General features: G+C 39.6%; 1 protein-coding gene and 1 long non-coding RNA gene across 4 annotated transcripts; both read left to right on the top strand.

The window, feature by feature from the left end:
• The first annotated feature begins 3,706 nt into the window (after positions 1-3,706).
• On the top strand, positions 3,707-5,278 carry tcf15 (transcription factor 15). The gene is made up of 2 exons (XM_085394364.1): positions 3,707-4,480; positions 4,943-5,278. Exons 1-2 carry the CDS (start codon positions 4,001-4,003, stop codon positions 5,003-5,005), a joined length of 543 nt encoding a protein of 180 aa, XP_085250490.1. The 5' UTR covers positions 3,707-4,000; the 3' UTR covers positions 5,006-5,278.
• Positions 5,279-6,974: 1,696 nt separating this feature from the next.
• Positions 6,975-9,875, top strand: LOC146645240 (uncharacterized). 3 transcript variants are annotated; one of them, XR_014909120.1, is made up of 4 exons: positions 6,975-7,491; positions 7,690-7,746; positions 9,084-9,137; positions 9,637-9,875. It is a non-coding gene; the product is annotated as an uncharacterized LOC146645240 (long non-coding RNA). The 3 variants fall into 3 exon arrangements; XR_014909122.1 differs by having other exon boundaries at positions 6,975-7,519; XR_014909121.1 differs by having other exon boundaries at positions 6,975-7,519; positions 9,084-9,875.
• The last annotated feature ends 6,405 nt before the right edge of the window (positions 9,876-16,280 follow it).

Genomic DNA, 16,280 nt, shown 5'->3' with positions numbered 1-16,280 from the left:
CTACAATTTCAAAAGATCTTTGAATGGGAGGAAGAAGCACGATGGTAAGTGACACAAGAGAAACGAAACAGACATTTAGAAACCTCTTGAGGTGGGTGATGCACCCAAAATCTAAGGTCAAATGACCGTGAGCATCTTTTTCCAAGGAATCTTTACCTAGCCTTAGTGCTGCTGAAAGAAAAAGTCCCCAAATCCTAAAAGACCCACAATAAATAAGTCCCTTCTACTGATATTTTAATTTTTTCCAGCCTGTCTGTGGCTGCAAGCCTTGAGCTACTGATGATGTAATTTGATCACAAATGCAATACATCATCTGTAAAATGGCTAGTTTCTTTCAGTGTACCCAACATCACTAAACCGGACAAAATACTGCATTTACTGGAATCTCTTTGAGCTCCAGATTTAGTGTTAAAATGTGTATTTAGCACAGCAGGAAAGTGTGTCCGAGGTCAGCTCAAAATAAACTTCAGAGCCCATGCTGATTGTAAAAAAAGAAACGTGTCACATTGTGCAATAGTGTTGAGCCCACTGATGTCTTTTTAATAGCTTTTGAACAACAATGGAGCTTGATGTCACAGAGGAATAAACTATAATTGCTAATACACATGCAACACTGGTTAGTAGGAACTATCCATTGTTGATTTTCTAGCATATGAGTGGATTTCTTGACAGCAGAACAAACACAGTATCACCAGACATGCCCTTTGAAGGGATGTATTCATTAAAAAGGGCATTAATCATCTGTTTTGTGTCAGCAGCACAGGACATCAAAGGAATGGGGCAGAGCACCAAAGTGGTGTTGTCATGCTCTGCACAGCCGTCAGTGACATAAATCAGAATTTAAAGATAGAAGACTGGACAATACTGTGCCTTTGCCACCTCAGAAAGAAATAGAGTGAATTTCTTTCAACTTTTTTTTATCCGCTCTAATTGTGGAGTTAATTAGACACTAGCTCTTTGAAGTTGCACTTGAGCAAATATCTGTTTTGATCTAAATGTTCATGTCAGCGTATTCAAATACTCAGAAATGTCCATTTTTGATGTACAGTGCTTAACAAATTTATTAGACCACCACCCAATGTAAGGTCTATGCCACAGCCGCCCTACAGTTACAGTACTGATAATTAACCAGTTCATTTTTCATGGTTCTGTAATGGTTAACTCACCAGTAGGCACACCTACCTAAAACATTTTTTTTAAATGCTGAAATGTAATTATTGTAATTATTGATTAATTTTCAAATATATTGTTTTACAAGAAGCAGAACAAGATAGTAAAGTACTTCATTATCATTATTATTATAAGTATTATTAAAGCCACTTTTAAATGACTAACCATTTTATGCTTTAGTAAATTTACATCTATTTCACAAAGTATATTTTCTAAGTTTTGTTGCAGTAGAAGTGCTTTTGTACAGGAAAAAAAATGCATGGTGTGACTGTAAGTAGCAGTTCCTGCACCAACCTTCTTAAAATGTCGGTGTGTGGCATTAATAACAGATGCAGCCTGGTCCTTGGTAAAGGAAAATCAATGGTTTATTTCTGTTTATCCCAAGAGTGTGTACTAAATGTCATGAAAGTCCAATCAGACGCTGTTTTAACTTAGCACCAGACTCATTAGACTAGATACCTCATAGAAAAAGAGAACTTGAATGCAGGACACCAGCAAAAGAAAAAAAGTTCAAATAATTTTAATTCAAGGATAGAATCATACAGGAAAGCGTAAGTCATTAAGATAAAAAAAAGGAACTGGCAAGAGGAAGACATGAGAAACACCTGGAAGGACTAGAAAGCTACGCTACAGGAAACAACAATCTGGCCTAAAACAAAGGCGTTGGTTACCTGGCATATCAGTTGTACCTAAAGCCAGAAATGTCAGCCTCACCAGACAAAAATCACAGGATCTTAGTCCCGATTCTCATCCTCTTTAAAGACCACAAATTTATATACAGAATTCTGCACCCCTGACAGCCATCAACAGAACAGCAAAATGTGCAACAGCTCACACAGAAAACCTTCATCTGTGTGATCTGCTGTTCTCAGAGATATCTAAAGCGCAATGATACAGACCTCAGTGGGTGGCAAACACAACATGCTTTTACTTCATCACTCTAGATAATTTGAGCTTCTCCTTTTTGCAAAGGCACAAAAGTCTATCACAGTTCCATGAAATGCGAGAGTTGTTCTCAGAAAGCTTAATCTTGGTGCCAAGTCAGAATTCTCACAAACTACTGTAGGGCACGCGAACCGGAGCAGCTGCAAATTCACATACTGCACAAAGATAATAAATTCCCGGCAAGACTTCCTGATAGATGTAATTAACCGTACAGCAATCTAATTTGTTGGTTAATAGTTGAGCGGCTTCGTTGACCTTTAATGTGTTATTACTGGATCATCAGATTTCAAAACAAATTAAAATCGTTTGGCGTGTCTTCTTCTAGCTCATAATATTTTTAATTAATTCAGATGAAGTTGAATCTCTGGAGAGAGTATCTTAATTCTGAAGCTGAACATTCACACAGCCTTTAGCTCTGCGGGGTCCTGTGTTTGATTCATTTTGTTTTGTAAGCCCTCCCTCAGCAGACAGTTTGGGTGTCTGACTGTTGATGCAGCTGAGACACACTGAAGTGGCTGAATGTGCTGCCGACTTGCCTCTGCTCATGTGGCTTCAGAGACACTGAATCATCCGTTTTGCACCACTTTGTTTTTATAAACTATGGGCAGCAACTGATTAAATTCTTGTGATTCCAGGATCATCTGTTCATTGTTTGTTTACTCTTACTTAACTTTCTCCCACTGTGACCTGTGATCCTCAGTAAGAGCTAAAAACAGCTTTCAATATGGGGACACAACAGTATTTACTCAAGCTAGTCTAAGTCTGTTGCTGTGCAGTAGATATAGTTAATGTATTCTCCCAAAGAAGAAATAAAAATAAAAATACTTTATTCTTGTTATCATTGTTACTACTAGTACTACTACTACCAAATATGACAGTGGAGAAATCACTTTATAAACTGCATGTGTATGCTTTAAGTTAATTTCGTCTTAGTGTTTACCGATGTGCTTCACCAGCACACAGAAACAGACCTTGGTGGGCGGCAGAAACAAATTTACTGTAAAATAACTAGAGAGCAAACTTCAGTACCTAAATGCCTTTAAAGCTTTACACATTGATCAGTGCTTTGAATTTTGAACATTTCTAATCATGCAACTTCTAATGAAGCATTTATTATATATTAATTAAGAATGGTTGCATCTCATGCACTGGAATGTAGTAGATTTAGTTCAGTACTACACCTTGTACTTTGAATGCTTCTGTGTGATGCTACTTTACAGTTAAAATAAGTACAAATAAAATAAAACAAAAATAAATAGAGCAAAAGAAGTAAAGTGTTTTTTTTTACCCCACTTCCCCTTTACTAACAGTTATTAGTTTGGTTTTACATACAAGGCAAATCAGGAAATTAAAAACTTTAATATTTTTAGACTTAATGAATAATTTAAAGTGGTTTAAAGTAAATAAATACAACATTGCCATGCCACTTAATAAATTCTACTATTCCTACTAGCTACTACTGCTATTACATTAGATGTCATATTCCCATATGCTCCACCTTTTTGGTGACCACACTGTGTTTGTGAGTCTCCAGAGATCCCTTTTTCTTCTAACAACTCTCTCTTGAGTCTCTCCTAACGTTTCCCCTTTAAGTGGAAATGACCACAGTTTATTGAGTCCGTTTCACTGGAGAGGCTAGTGTAACTGTAAATGTTGCTGTCAGCTCCTCCCATCCAGCTATAAGAGCCCAGCTGACCAGGTAGTCTGTGTCCATCCCTGAATAGGCCCTGCAAAACGGACTTATGAGAAATTGGTGAGCTTTATTAGAGCCGTACGTTTTTGGTTGTACGTAACAGACTTTTGAGATGTAAGTAGGGACGGTCCCTGAGGTTGTTTTCCGACTGGTTGCACAGCGGATCTGGAGTAAGGACTGGTAACTTTTTCAATGATGACTTTTGCCATGCTGCGGCCTGTGGCGACGCACATGATCTACTCGGACTTCACTGTCACCTCCGAGGACGATGAGAACCGCAGCGAGAGCGATGGCAGTTCGGAGCAAAGTTACTGTAGCTCCACCGACAAACGAAGACGGATTTCCAGCAAACTGGAAGGAGACTCCGCGGTGGTCGTGAAACAGAGGAGCGCGGCTAACGCCAGGGAGAGAGGCAGGACGCAGAGTGTCAACACTGCTTTCACGGCTCTCCGGACTCTCATACCCACAGAGCCCGTGGACAGAAAGCTCTCCAAGATTGAAACTCTTCGACTGGCATCCAGCTACATTTCTCATCTGGCCAACGTGCTTCTGATTGGAGACGGTGGCGCAGATGGGCAGCCGTGCCTCGGCGGGGTCCATGCGCAAGGAGAGTTTGGGGAAAAGCAGCCGCGGACCATCTGCACCTTCTGTTTGAGCAACCAGAGAAAAGGGGTAAATGTTTTATATGTCAGAGCTCGATTTAAAAGGCTTAGATTTAACTGCTGGGTTAAAAATGCCAACAATTTTATGTCAATAATCGTGCGCAATGAAATGCACCATGCCTATTACTTAGCAGTGCAGCTCATTTTTTAACCTATGTATTTTTTATGCTGATGTTTGTTCGCAGTTACTTAGCAGTGCAGCTCATTTTTTAACCTATGTATTTTTTATGCTGATGTTTGTTCGCAGTATAACACAGTGTATTTCTTAACCATCACTTTAAATTCCTCACACATAGTGTCTTTTTAATTCTGCAAGAAAACCAGAGCTACGCAAAACACTTAGTTGTTGATAGGAACTACATTTATTCACGTGACATCGCTTTTGTAAGCCTTTATGGCGCAGATTTTTTGTTTTTTTGTTTTTGTTTTTTTGGAGTGCTTATATATGACCCAAGAATGTCTTTCTTTCCAGATCAAAGATGGAAAAGACTGTTTGAAAATGCGAGGGCTTGGTCCGCTGCGAATGACGCGCTGACTGAAGACCAGTGAATGACTGACAGCCTGAAAACCCTCAAAGACTTTCTCAGGGAAGAGTCGAAGCTGGTTTTGGAGAGCGTGCTCATCTACATGTACACATGCTGGATCAAATAATGGAACCAAAGAAAGGAATATTTATACTTGACTGGAAATTTACGCATAAGCCTTTCAAAGATGCAGTGCATTTTTAAAAAAAAAAAAGTTGTGGATTATTTTTTGTTTGGTGTCTTTTTTGTTGGCAACATTTTAAATAAAATATATTTTATAAAACAAAAACAATTCCCGTCTTTAAAAGAAAAACAACAACAACAACAACACATTTGACTCAAACAAAATGATTTGAATCATATCATAATGTAGTTCAGATTTCCTGCACTAAAGAGGAGATTAATGGAGTGTATATATCTGAGACCAACAATCTGTTGAGGTCTTCTATTTCACCACCCACTTTAAAAAAAAAAAAGAGTACTTCCAATATACAATAAGCAGCTGCAGTTTGCAAAATTGCTGCTCTTTTCTAATAAACATTTGAAAACATTGACTCTAATAGCAAATTTGGAGGTATAAATGTTTTTTTATGTCTTTGCTGAAAGATGTCAGACATACAAACATTTCCACTGTTTACAGTGATGGTGCCAGTGTGTTGTTTATGAAGCCTTGCAGACCCACGGCAAAAGGTTCGGGGTTTCCAGTGTCACTGAGTGGTGTGTTTTTCCCAAAACTCATGATTGGTGTTTTTTTGAAGTCTGTTATCGATTAGTCACGGCAAATAGTAGCCCACACTCTGTTCAGAGCCCCCAACACAGCTGTTGGTATGTCAGAGGGATAAATCACTGCTGTGGGCCCAAAAGACAGGGAGATGGGGTGAGAGGTCAGAGGTCACAGTGTAGTATTGAAGTGAAAGCTAAGTGACACTTAGTGACTGCAAATGATGCAAATTTAATCTCAGAGCAGATTTTCAAGATATGTATCTTTTTATCATGTCATTTCTTATTAGTAGGAAACATCGCTGTATTTGATATTCAGGTTCTCACATCGCTATCAGCATGACAAATGATTACTGTTTTATTTATTTTCAGCTGCAAAAGAGAACTTTCTCTTGTGCTTGCCATCTTTTCGTGCACTCTGGTTTCTGTAGCACATAGCAAATTCAGATAGCTTTCACTGACAAATGCAGATAAAGTAAATGCTATCATAAAATGTCCCAGTAAAGTGTTCAGGCACCACATGCTGTCAGAAAAGCTCCAGTGTCCCTTGGCACTTGTTCTCTGAGCCCCTGAAAATCTACTGGAGGGAAGGAAGACCAGTCTTCCAAAAGATTTTCCCTCATTTGACATTTTGAGGATGATGATGATAATGATGATTATGATGATGGTGATGATGTTGGAGACCACTGTCTAACATGTTCGTCCACAATCTCCATAGCTATGCCAATATCAATCACATATCTATCACATTATCCCTTTTCAAGCATTCCAGTAGATATCATAATACTCCAGTGGAGGGGGCATTATCCTCCCAAAGGACACCTTTCCATGAGGATAAACAAGCTTTAAATGGATAAAGGTGATAATTCAGAACTGTAACTTGATTTGTAGTGCAGCTTTTCTCTAAGACACATACATGCACATCAGATAACTGGCAAGATGAAGAGTAGTTCAAATGCTTATTAAGTATTTAGTTTGATTTATGTTTGCAGTGCTTTTATTACCTATAAACACTTTTGGATTAATTTTTCCAATGCGTGGCCTTCAATAACTTTATCTAAACCAGTATGATCCCCTGAAAGATAACTAACTAACTAACTAACTAACTAACTAACTAACTAACTAACTAACTAACTAACTAACTAACTAACTAACTAACTAAATAAATAAATCAATCAATCAAAATACAACCAGACTCAAATAGTGGCTGTGAAATGCTCCCCACAGCACAAAAAAGATCCCCTACCTGTAGGGGTCAAGGGTTCAACTTTTTCCTTTAATTTGCCATGTGTCTGTATTTCATAATGCTGCAAAGCAAAAGCCGCCCAGTCTCTGTGGGCTTCTTCTCCAGTCTGTAATGAAAGCTGTAACAGGCAGATTGCAGCTCAGCGACACACAGCTGAGCCCAAGTTCCCTTCTGGCATCTCTTTGAATAAGACTGCAAACTCAGTCCTCTGAATGACAGAAGAAAGCTCCCTGGTGAAACAGGAGGCTGTATGGAAAGTTAATTTTAAGGCAGCTAAAGGTGCATGCTGGGGGTCTGAGTTTCCTTTGCCGTCCCTCCCCCACCTGCTGTGTCAGGATAAGTCGAATTTGTCCTCCTCACCCAGGGACTGGGCCTCCTCAGATGGCTCCCTGAGGCTCCCCCCGGCAGGAAGATGTCACGTAGGCAGAGGAAGGGAAAACAACACGCAGCCGACCTCTCTGAGGAACTCTCTGTGCGGCGGGGCTTTGGGTCATCGCCAGTCTTGACATCATCCGGCACTGGGACCCAGATGTACGGATCTCTAGTGATGCTTTTCAGAGTGAGCGAACAAAATACTGAGTGTTCAATCAAATCAACAATTTTTTAGTTTTTACTAAGATGAAAGATTAAAAAAAACATGACGGAGATGATCAGAAGGAAAGGGCGGGAACAAAGAACCCAAGTAAAGTCAGTAAAAATCAGTCTGGATCTGTTTAACATGTCTGACAGGCGAGCGTCCAGAGGATCCACCTGGAGATCACTGCAAAGGTTTACCGCTTCACTTTGGTAAGTTTTTCCTCCTCCTCGGACATCCCAGTCCCAGCAGAGAATTTTAGCGGAGCTTAAATGAAGCCAGACGGCAGTTCCACCTCCTCCTGCCAGTTTTATGTTCTGTGACATGACGATAATAGATGGAGCTCTGCTGTCTTACCTAAAACTACTAGAAACAGACCATTTTCTACTAAATTAGGTAAATTATTTCTGCTGTATCATGTATCTTCATCAAAGGAAGGTTTTATATTTTTCTTCTCTTTTTTTTTGTATGTATAGCCAACTGGATACTGGATTTTTCACATATTGCTCATTGCTTATTTTTCCAAACTTTCAAGCGAAAGCGTTTTGGACTTCCCCAAATAAGTGTTGCATGACTTGGGTATGAGATGCTACAATAATGTTTAATTGTGCAATAAAATGCAAAGCTCCAACTGCACTGTGTGTGTACAATGTGTTTCTTTGTAATTCTCATTGAGAAGCTCAGCGCTTTATTGTACACTACAGATTTATGGTACAGAGTTATTCATGAATAAAAGTAGAGAAAAACTGGTGTCATTTTAGATCTCGTTGTTCTTCTTGGTGATTGACAGTTACTTAAGAAGAGGAAGTGGCACATTTTGGAAGCACAATTTAATGAGTACAACTGAGCTCGGTCTATGAAAACACCTTTGCAAATGAGACACAAATCACGGTTCCGGCAGCTCAAAGTGTTCCTGTCCTTGCCTCACTAACATAAAATAGAAAAAAGTTAAAATAGATGATCCAGAAACAGGAAGGATGTAAAGCATTTTTCAGCATCATCTGGGAGCCCAGGACTGATTCCCACATGGGTGCTTAGCTTCATCATTTTGTAGTCTTGCCAGAGAGCTGTTGTTAGACATAAACCTGCACATGGTAATATTTTAATGGCTTTTGCTCTCAGAGTCTGCTTCAGCATGTTTCAAACACTCGCTGGCTGGAGAGATGGCCCCTGGCTCCACCTGCATGTCAAAGATATTGATAGTTGTGAGTCACTTAGTGGTTCCAGGCTGAGATACCTTTCTTCTGATTTTACTGAACATGAACGCTTTCCCAAAAAGGAGGAAGAGGAGGTAGAGGAAGTCTGTCTGTTTGACCGTCAGCTGAGCTTCGGCGGGGGAGAAGCTCGCCAATGCAAGGAGACAGTTGTGTCTCCTCAAACATGCAAGAACAATTGTTTTCATGTGCCAGACAACTTGGCAAGGCCTTCAGAAGGAGAGGGAGGATGATGGAGAGTGAAGGGTGGGCGGGGAGAGCTGGTAAAAGGAAATCCCAGAGAAGAAATTAGGGAACAATGCACACCGTCTTAACACTGCTCTGTTCTGTTTCAGGCTCGGACAATCAAGCTTTAGGAGTCAGCAGGCTGCCAAAGCCCAGGGCTTGAGGTGAGAATCCAGCAGCACAGACTTGAGGGGTTTTTTCTTCCTTAAATAAACAATTGAACAGGCAGCATGATGCATCTCTGCAGCGTGTTGTGCCTCACAAAGACAGGATTTATTTCAGTCAGTTTCAAATGAACTGACCAAAACAAAACAAGACATTATCCAGATCAAATGGGAGGGGAAAAAAAAATCTTCCCCACCATGTGGAAGCGTTCATTATTGGATGTTTAGAGGAAGTGTTTGTGTTCATGTAGATACATTTTCTCAGTTTCCCGCAATAAATTCTGTCCCACTATTTCACTATCTTCCCTTTTAAGTTTGGTTTTATTGCTTTTTCCTTGTGATTTTTTCTTGTTGGTATGTTTTCCTAGTTTATCCTGTTTTTATTATCCCATACTTGCTGTTAAATTTGTGGTTATCATGACATATGTTTAATTTTATCACTGATTTTAATTTGTTCTTTTTGTCATATGATCCCTGATGATTTTCTTCACATGGAAAGGACAGAGGATCAACTTCTGTCATGTTGCACCTATGAAACTTTATATAAATAAAGGCAACTTGACTAAATGAAAGAATTGTACAGAATGATTTTTTTTTCCTATTTAGAGGCTGCAAAAGGTAGCTGAAAACATGACAAACTGCAGAGTTTTTAGTTTCAAATTTTACCTCTGTTAATCACTTTGGAGCAGACAACCTTAGCTACACTAGAATGGCTGTAGGAACTTCATTCTTACTAATGTCAAGCGGGGGGGGGGGGGGGGGGGGGGGGGCAATAACTGGAAATAATGTAACTGTACAGACATCTACAGGAAAATGGACCTTTAGCTCTCTTCATCTTTGACCTCAGTGAATACCTTTCTGATGAGTTTATGGTCTCATTTGCTAGTTTCAAGTCCTACTGAGCACAACATAGGGCTAATTTCATAAATTGTGGTCAAAATTACAGTCATAAAAGACAATGAAGCAGTCACATTTGGTTCTAAAAACTGTGTTTAAAACACAATTCATGTAGAATTAATATAATGATTATTTTCTTGATTTTAGGACCTAGAATTGTGAAATATTTGTTGCATATTTTCATGCTAGAGACAACCATAAGGCAAGAGGCAGAGTACACCCTGGACAATTTGCCAGCCTGTCACATGGCTAAAACAGTGAGGCAGACCATTTAAAATCACTAAATAACCTCATAACTGCATAAATTAATGGCTGTTTTTTAGGTGCAAGTTTTCAAAATACAATGTATTTAATAATTTTTGTTGTTTTTACATATAAACCTTGTTTTGTAATATGTATTCGGTTGTCCTGCTGTGTTTTATTGTGTTTATGTTTCAGTGTTTTCCCTCCTGTTGGACAATAAAATGAATTGAACTAAGAATAATATGATTGGTTTTAAGTGTCTTTCTCTTTCTTAATTACTGTTTCAGGAACAATGTTATCGTGGAATAAATTAAAACAGGGTATTAGATCAGTCTATAACGTGACCCCCTGCTAGCACAGGATCACCGGTACTGTTATGGCCCATCAAAGAGCTATATATCTGTCAAACCCTAGTAAACATGCATGGTCTTCATGGGAAAGTCTCTGTGTACAGGGCCTGTGGGAGAGATGGCGGAACCATTGGGATGTTTCATTTCAGCAAACAGAGCAAACAGTCAGAGGATTTCCTCAATCAGAGGCGAAAGAGTTTGCAGTGAACAACCTCGCTGACAGAAACATGGAGACCTGCACAAGCAGCTGGGCGTGCTAACAACCTCTGGGATTTACTGTGGCGTGCAACACCCTTTAACAACAGGACTAAGAGGCAGAATCAGACACACACACACACACACACCATACATTCACTCACTCACATTTACACCAGCAATTAAACCTTCAGAGAATCACAACTTCGATGAATCTTACAAGTTTTTGTCACTGACTTTTATGACTGCACTATTTCCTTATAACACATAGTTTGCATGAACTTTAAGACTCCCTTGAGCTTGGTTATGACGCTTTTCTTAATCCAGCACAGGAATATCAGCACATCTGCAGCGCAGAGATATTTAAGAAATGTGGAGTAGCATGTTTTTGTATAAGCTATTTATTTCTCATGCTGGGATTATTCCCTGTCACAGATCTGAAACCGCTCGCAGCTGCACTTAATGGTGTCCAATAGGAAGTGGCCAAAAAAAAAGAAAGAAAAAAAAGAGAAAATCCTCATTTCCACCAATGTTCTGCCTTAACATCAGTAAATGTCTATGTCCCTTTGCCAGCTGCTGCTGAATGAGGTATTGTTTAATGCAGATGGTGGAATCCAAAGACCTCACGCTTCCCTTTTCCATAAAGCGAGCCTGCTATTAATAACCATATATCGACCTCCTTTGTCAACAAGAGCGACGCGTACAAATAATATGCTTCAAGGAAGACAATGGGGAGTTCCCTGTGTTAAAAACAACAGGATGAGCCAGACTCATAAGAGTGTGTGTGTGTGTGATTAATGTGAGACAATCTGTCTGTGGGAGAAAGATCTTACTGACAGACTTAAGATCTGTTTCATATCTAACATGTTTTGCATTCTTCCCTCTGGTCAGTGATACATTTTTCTCAAGGTGCAGCTGTACTGACCAACAAGACATTAGGTCCTGCACACATCTTTTACAGTTACGGCCACAATTGTTAGACAAAGACAATTTTTGTAATTTTGCCTCTGTGCACCACCACAGTGGATTTTAAAGCGAACAACCAATATGTGATTGAAGTGCAGATTTTCAACATTAAAACATTTTATATAAAAAATCTTGCATTACCTGTTTAAGTATCACACCCATTTTTATATATAGTTCCCCCATTTTCAGAGGCTCAAGGTTAACTGGACAGACAACATTTTACATATGAGCATTGTTTTGAACGCTGCAGTCAGAAGTCTGAAGTCTAGAACCACTGACATGATAAAATGCTCTGTTCGTTGAGATGCTCTGCTCAGCTTTTACTGCAGTAACCTTCAGCTGCTGCTTGTTTGTAGTTCTTTGTGGATTTAATCTGTATTTAATAACTAAAAAGCATGCTCAGTTGGGTTGAGATATGTTACCTTGATTCCTGGGTTGTTTTTGGAGTATACTTTAGGTCTTTCCCCATTTGCATTGTGCAGAGCTGTCTGGTCAGTTTTGTAGCATTTGGCTGGATCTGAGCAGTACAGCCCTGTGAATTCATTCTGCTACTCCTATCAGCAGTTGCATCACCAGTAAAACACTAGTGACCTGGTTCTACTGGCAGCCTTATATGCCTATGCCATAACATTGCCTATATGTGGCATGTTTCAGATCATGAGCTTTTTTTCTTCTTCTTCATACTGTACTTTTTTATCTCCATCATTCTGATAAATATTCTCTTTTTTTTCATTTGTCCAAAGTTTTTGTTGTTGTTTCGTTTTATTTCTGAACTGTGCAGACTCTTCTGTAATTTGGCCTTCCAGTTCTTGAGTTTAACAACTGGTTTGGACCTCATCGTAAATACTCAGTAATTCCATTCATGAAGGCGTCTCTTGATTCTGTGGTCTTTCAGGTTTTTTGGGGTTGCTGAGCTGACCGGCCCATTCATTTATTTTGGCTACTCCTAGTAGTCCTAGTTCTTGCTCTCTGTCTCTCTGACAGGTTTATCTCATTTTTTTTCATGTGACAGCCTTTTTTACTTACCTTAATTCTAATACTTTAATGCTTTAATACATTTTTTAAAATAAAAACTTTATGAATCAAAGCTGATTTAAGATCACCTTTAGTGGTGTCTAAAGGCAAATTGACAAAAACTGTCCCTTTGTCCAACAAGTTATGCACCAAACCTTTTTATGTTTTGTACTGTGAATGTTGTAATTACACATATAATGCTCATAAATTGGTTTCCTTTGTCTTATTGTATTATTGTTTGCTGTGTTTTCAGCAAAGTTTTCAGGTGGGAAAGCTGGTCAACCACAAATCCTTGTGTCCGCGTTTCAAAGTGTTTAAAGACAAACAGTGAAAGGAAACAAGAAAGGGTCTTACATGGTAGTTAGCTGCAGCAAAGTGTGAATCATGGAAAGTATAAAAGATTATCATGGCTTCTGCGTCTGAAACATGAAGCCGAGCAGGAGTACCCTAAATCTCTCTTTTTTTAAACAACCAGCAGGGGAGACACCTGGCCTGCAGCAGCTAGATTTCTTACTAAAATGAAACAAAACAAAATGAATAAAGTCTTTGGCTAATTACTTGTGTTTGACAACTCATAAACTCAACAGGAAAGTGTTAACAGTAGTCAAATCAGACATTTTACCACTGCTTTATGACTGAACATCTTTTTCCAGCCAGAATTATTGCCATCTGGTACCTTCATATAGAGTGCTTGTTTTTATGCACTCCTGCATTGTCCTAATTTTTCCGACCTGGACCTAATATTTTTCATGTCAGTTTTCTGAGACATGGATGAACACATCTGGCTTAACTAGAAAACACTTTGGAGCAACTCCTGTCGTTTTACGTCTACTAGATAAATAGAGATCAATAAATCTTTTTGTTTTGTTTTGTTTTGTTTTTTTGCCTGTCCCGTTTGGCTCTTTTGCCATCAGAATTATTGTCTAAAGGCAAAGAAAGATGCCCAACGGATTTACTTTACCAACTTGACCATCCCAGCCTTGCCATAATGGTCCATTTGATTCACCTTTTATTGTTTATTTTATTTTCACTTGTTGAATACGGGACAGACTTGACTGGGGGAAAGAAGGGGAGAAAGAAAGAGGGACAGCTGAGAAGAGGGACGGGGGAGAAGGGCAAAAACCAAAAACCAACAGAATGAGCAGAAAAAAAAGAAAAGAAAAAAAAATGCATATATCAATCACCTGGATCACATGCTGAGAAAGAAAAAAGAAAACAAGCAGACGAGAACAAGAGTAATAGAATAAACAACATCACAATGATATATGGGAATATGACAGTAAATACTAAATATTAAACATTATTGTGCAGCACATAAGATCAACAGAACAGTGTGCTTTGAGGTAGGAGCCAAAAAGGGTGTAGTTTGTGGGTGTGATCACCCGTGTGTACACCTGTGAGCATGGACGCGCTTGTTTTTTTTAAAAGGTTCCTTCATGTAATGATCTGCTAGAGGGTGTGGGGGGGGGGGGGGGGGGGGGGGGGGGGGGCACAACCCCGTCCTCCAGGGCATGAAGCAGGTATGGAAGAGATCAAAACTCCAGACATCCAGAGGCCCCCAGAACACAAGAGACCAAGGAAGACTAACAGAGGGGCAGCCGCGCCACTGTCCCAGAAAGACAGCCTCTCGGCCGGGGGCACCCCACCTCCGAAGTGGCCCGAGCGAGCCCCAGGCTCCAGGCCCCGATATGCGGCCGCCAAGGAGTGAGCCGGTGTGTACCTGGACGCCCATCCCCGGACACAAAGAACCACCAACGCACCGATGTCTGAGGGAGTCCGCCACTGGCAGGGGAAGTGGTGGTAGGGGGAGATCAATAAATCTGCTAAACTTGACATAAAAATGCCCCACATTGCCTCAAATTATACACCTGGTATTTTCTTAAAAATTGCATCATCAAAAATGTATTTTATTCTAAAATGACTTGATCTGACATGAGAAGCTGGACTTTATATTTATCTCTGACGCAGGACAGCGTGAGAACAAAGTCTCACAATTTTTACAACCTTGTCCCCGACGCTGCTCTTTTTTCGGTACTGTTCAGATTTCTGGCCGAGGAGGTGGTGCTGCTGCTATTTTTAAAAATTCATTTTTATCTCAGATGATCTCTTTAAACTCCATTCAGATGGTGAAAACCAAAATTGGATGACTTAACCCTTTGTATGGTATTTTAACATATCATCCACTTGTGTCTGCTGCACTTTTTATCTTAGACTTTCAGGACTTTTTATCTTTGACTATTAAGTGAGGCAGCATTATCATTGTCTGGACTTTAACAGACAGCGATACCGAGTGTGAATGTGCTTGGCTCCATTCACCTTGCAGGACATGCTTTGGACTCTGCCTTCATAAATGCAGTCGCTTTCAGTGACCATAAAATCAGTCAAACACATTTTAATGTTACACAGAGATAAAACAATTAAGTACAAAATGCAGGTTTTGAACTGGCCTGGCCCTATCTGAAAAAGTAATTGCCCCCTAGCTGGTTGTGCCACTCTTGGCAGCAGAGAACTCCAATCAAGCTTTTGTGATAATTGGCAATGAGTCTTTCACATCACTGTGGAGACATTTTGACCCACACTTTAAAGAATTGCTTTAAATTATCCACCTGGGAGGTTTTTGAGCATGAACGGCCTGTTTAAGGTTATGCCAAAACAACTTAATAGGTTTTAAGTCCAGACTTGGGCCACTTCAGAACCTTCGTTTTATTTATTCATTTATTATTATTTTTGTGCTGGTGTGTGTTGGATCATTGTCCTACTGCATGATCCAGGTGTGCGTGAGTTTCAGGGTGCAAACAGTCAGCTGGACACGTTTTTCCTGGTAGAGAGCAGAATTCAGGCTTCAATCAGTTCTTTAGTTCTGGCCACTCATAGGAAGGCTTACCACTTATCAAAGTTTTCTCCATCTATTAGTCATGGCTCTCTGCATGGTTCACTGAAGTCTCAAAGCCTTATAAGTGGCATTGAGACTGATAGACATCAATGACTTTGTTTCATATATGTTCTTGAGTTTCTTCAGATGGTGGCGTGATGTGCAGCTTTTTCCTTTTCCTTGAGTCAGAAGTTCTCTCATTAATCATACCTGGACATGGCTACTGAAACTGAACTCAGCTTTTCTAAAAAACAGTTAATCTACGATTTAACGAGAGTGGAAAAAACCATGTGTGCTTTTTCATAAAAGGCAAAATTTTTGGACAGCCTCTTTTCTTCAATAAATGAACTGTATTTACTGAGGTTATCTCTGTCTGATATTAATTTTGTTTTATGATCTAAAACATGTTAGTGTGACAAATGTGCAAAAAATAAGAAATCAGGAAGGCAGCAAAGACTGTGGTACACACACACACTGCACCACATGGGGGCATGCTTTTCCACTCAGTAAATACCTCCCATCAACATGCTCGGCTTAAAAAGCCCCTTTTACAGGAAACTGGTAAACTATGACTCACTTTCAAGGAAAATGAGAAACACTTGTTAC

Source organism: Rhamphochromis longiceps, linkage group LG20 (assembly GCF_057381845.1).
Source record: "Rhamphochromis longiceps isolate RC_006_pf linkage group LG20, R_longiceps_female_GT1.1, whole genome shotgun sequence".
Classification (NCBI taxonomy): Eukaryota; Metazoa; Chordata; class Actinopteri; order Cichliformes; family Cichlidae; genus Rhamphochromis; species Rhamphochromis longiceps.
The sequence above is the reverse complement of the archived record's forward strand: the minus strand, read 5'-3'. Positions and strand labels throughout refer to the sequence as shown.

What these genes read in the sequence shown, in the direction of transcription:
- tcf15 (XM_085394364.1), top strand. Translation starts at nt 4,001, where the DNA reads ATGATGACTTTTGCCATGCTGCGGCCTGTGGCGACGCACATGATCTAC. An exon ending in TGAGCAACCAGAGAAAAGGG is followed by an intron (nt 4,481 to 4,942) that starts GTAAATGTTTTA and finishes CTTTCTTTCCAG; the next exon opens with ATCAAAGATGGAAAAGACTG.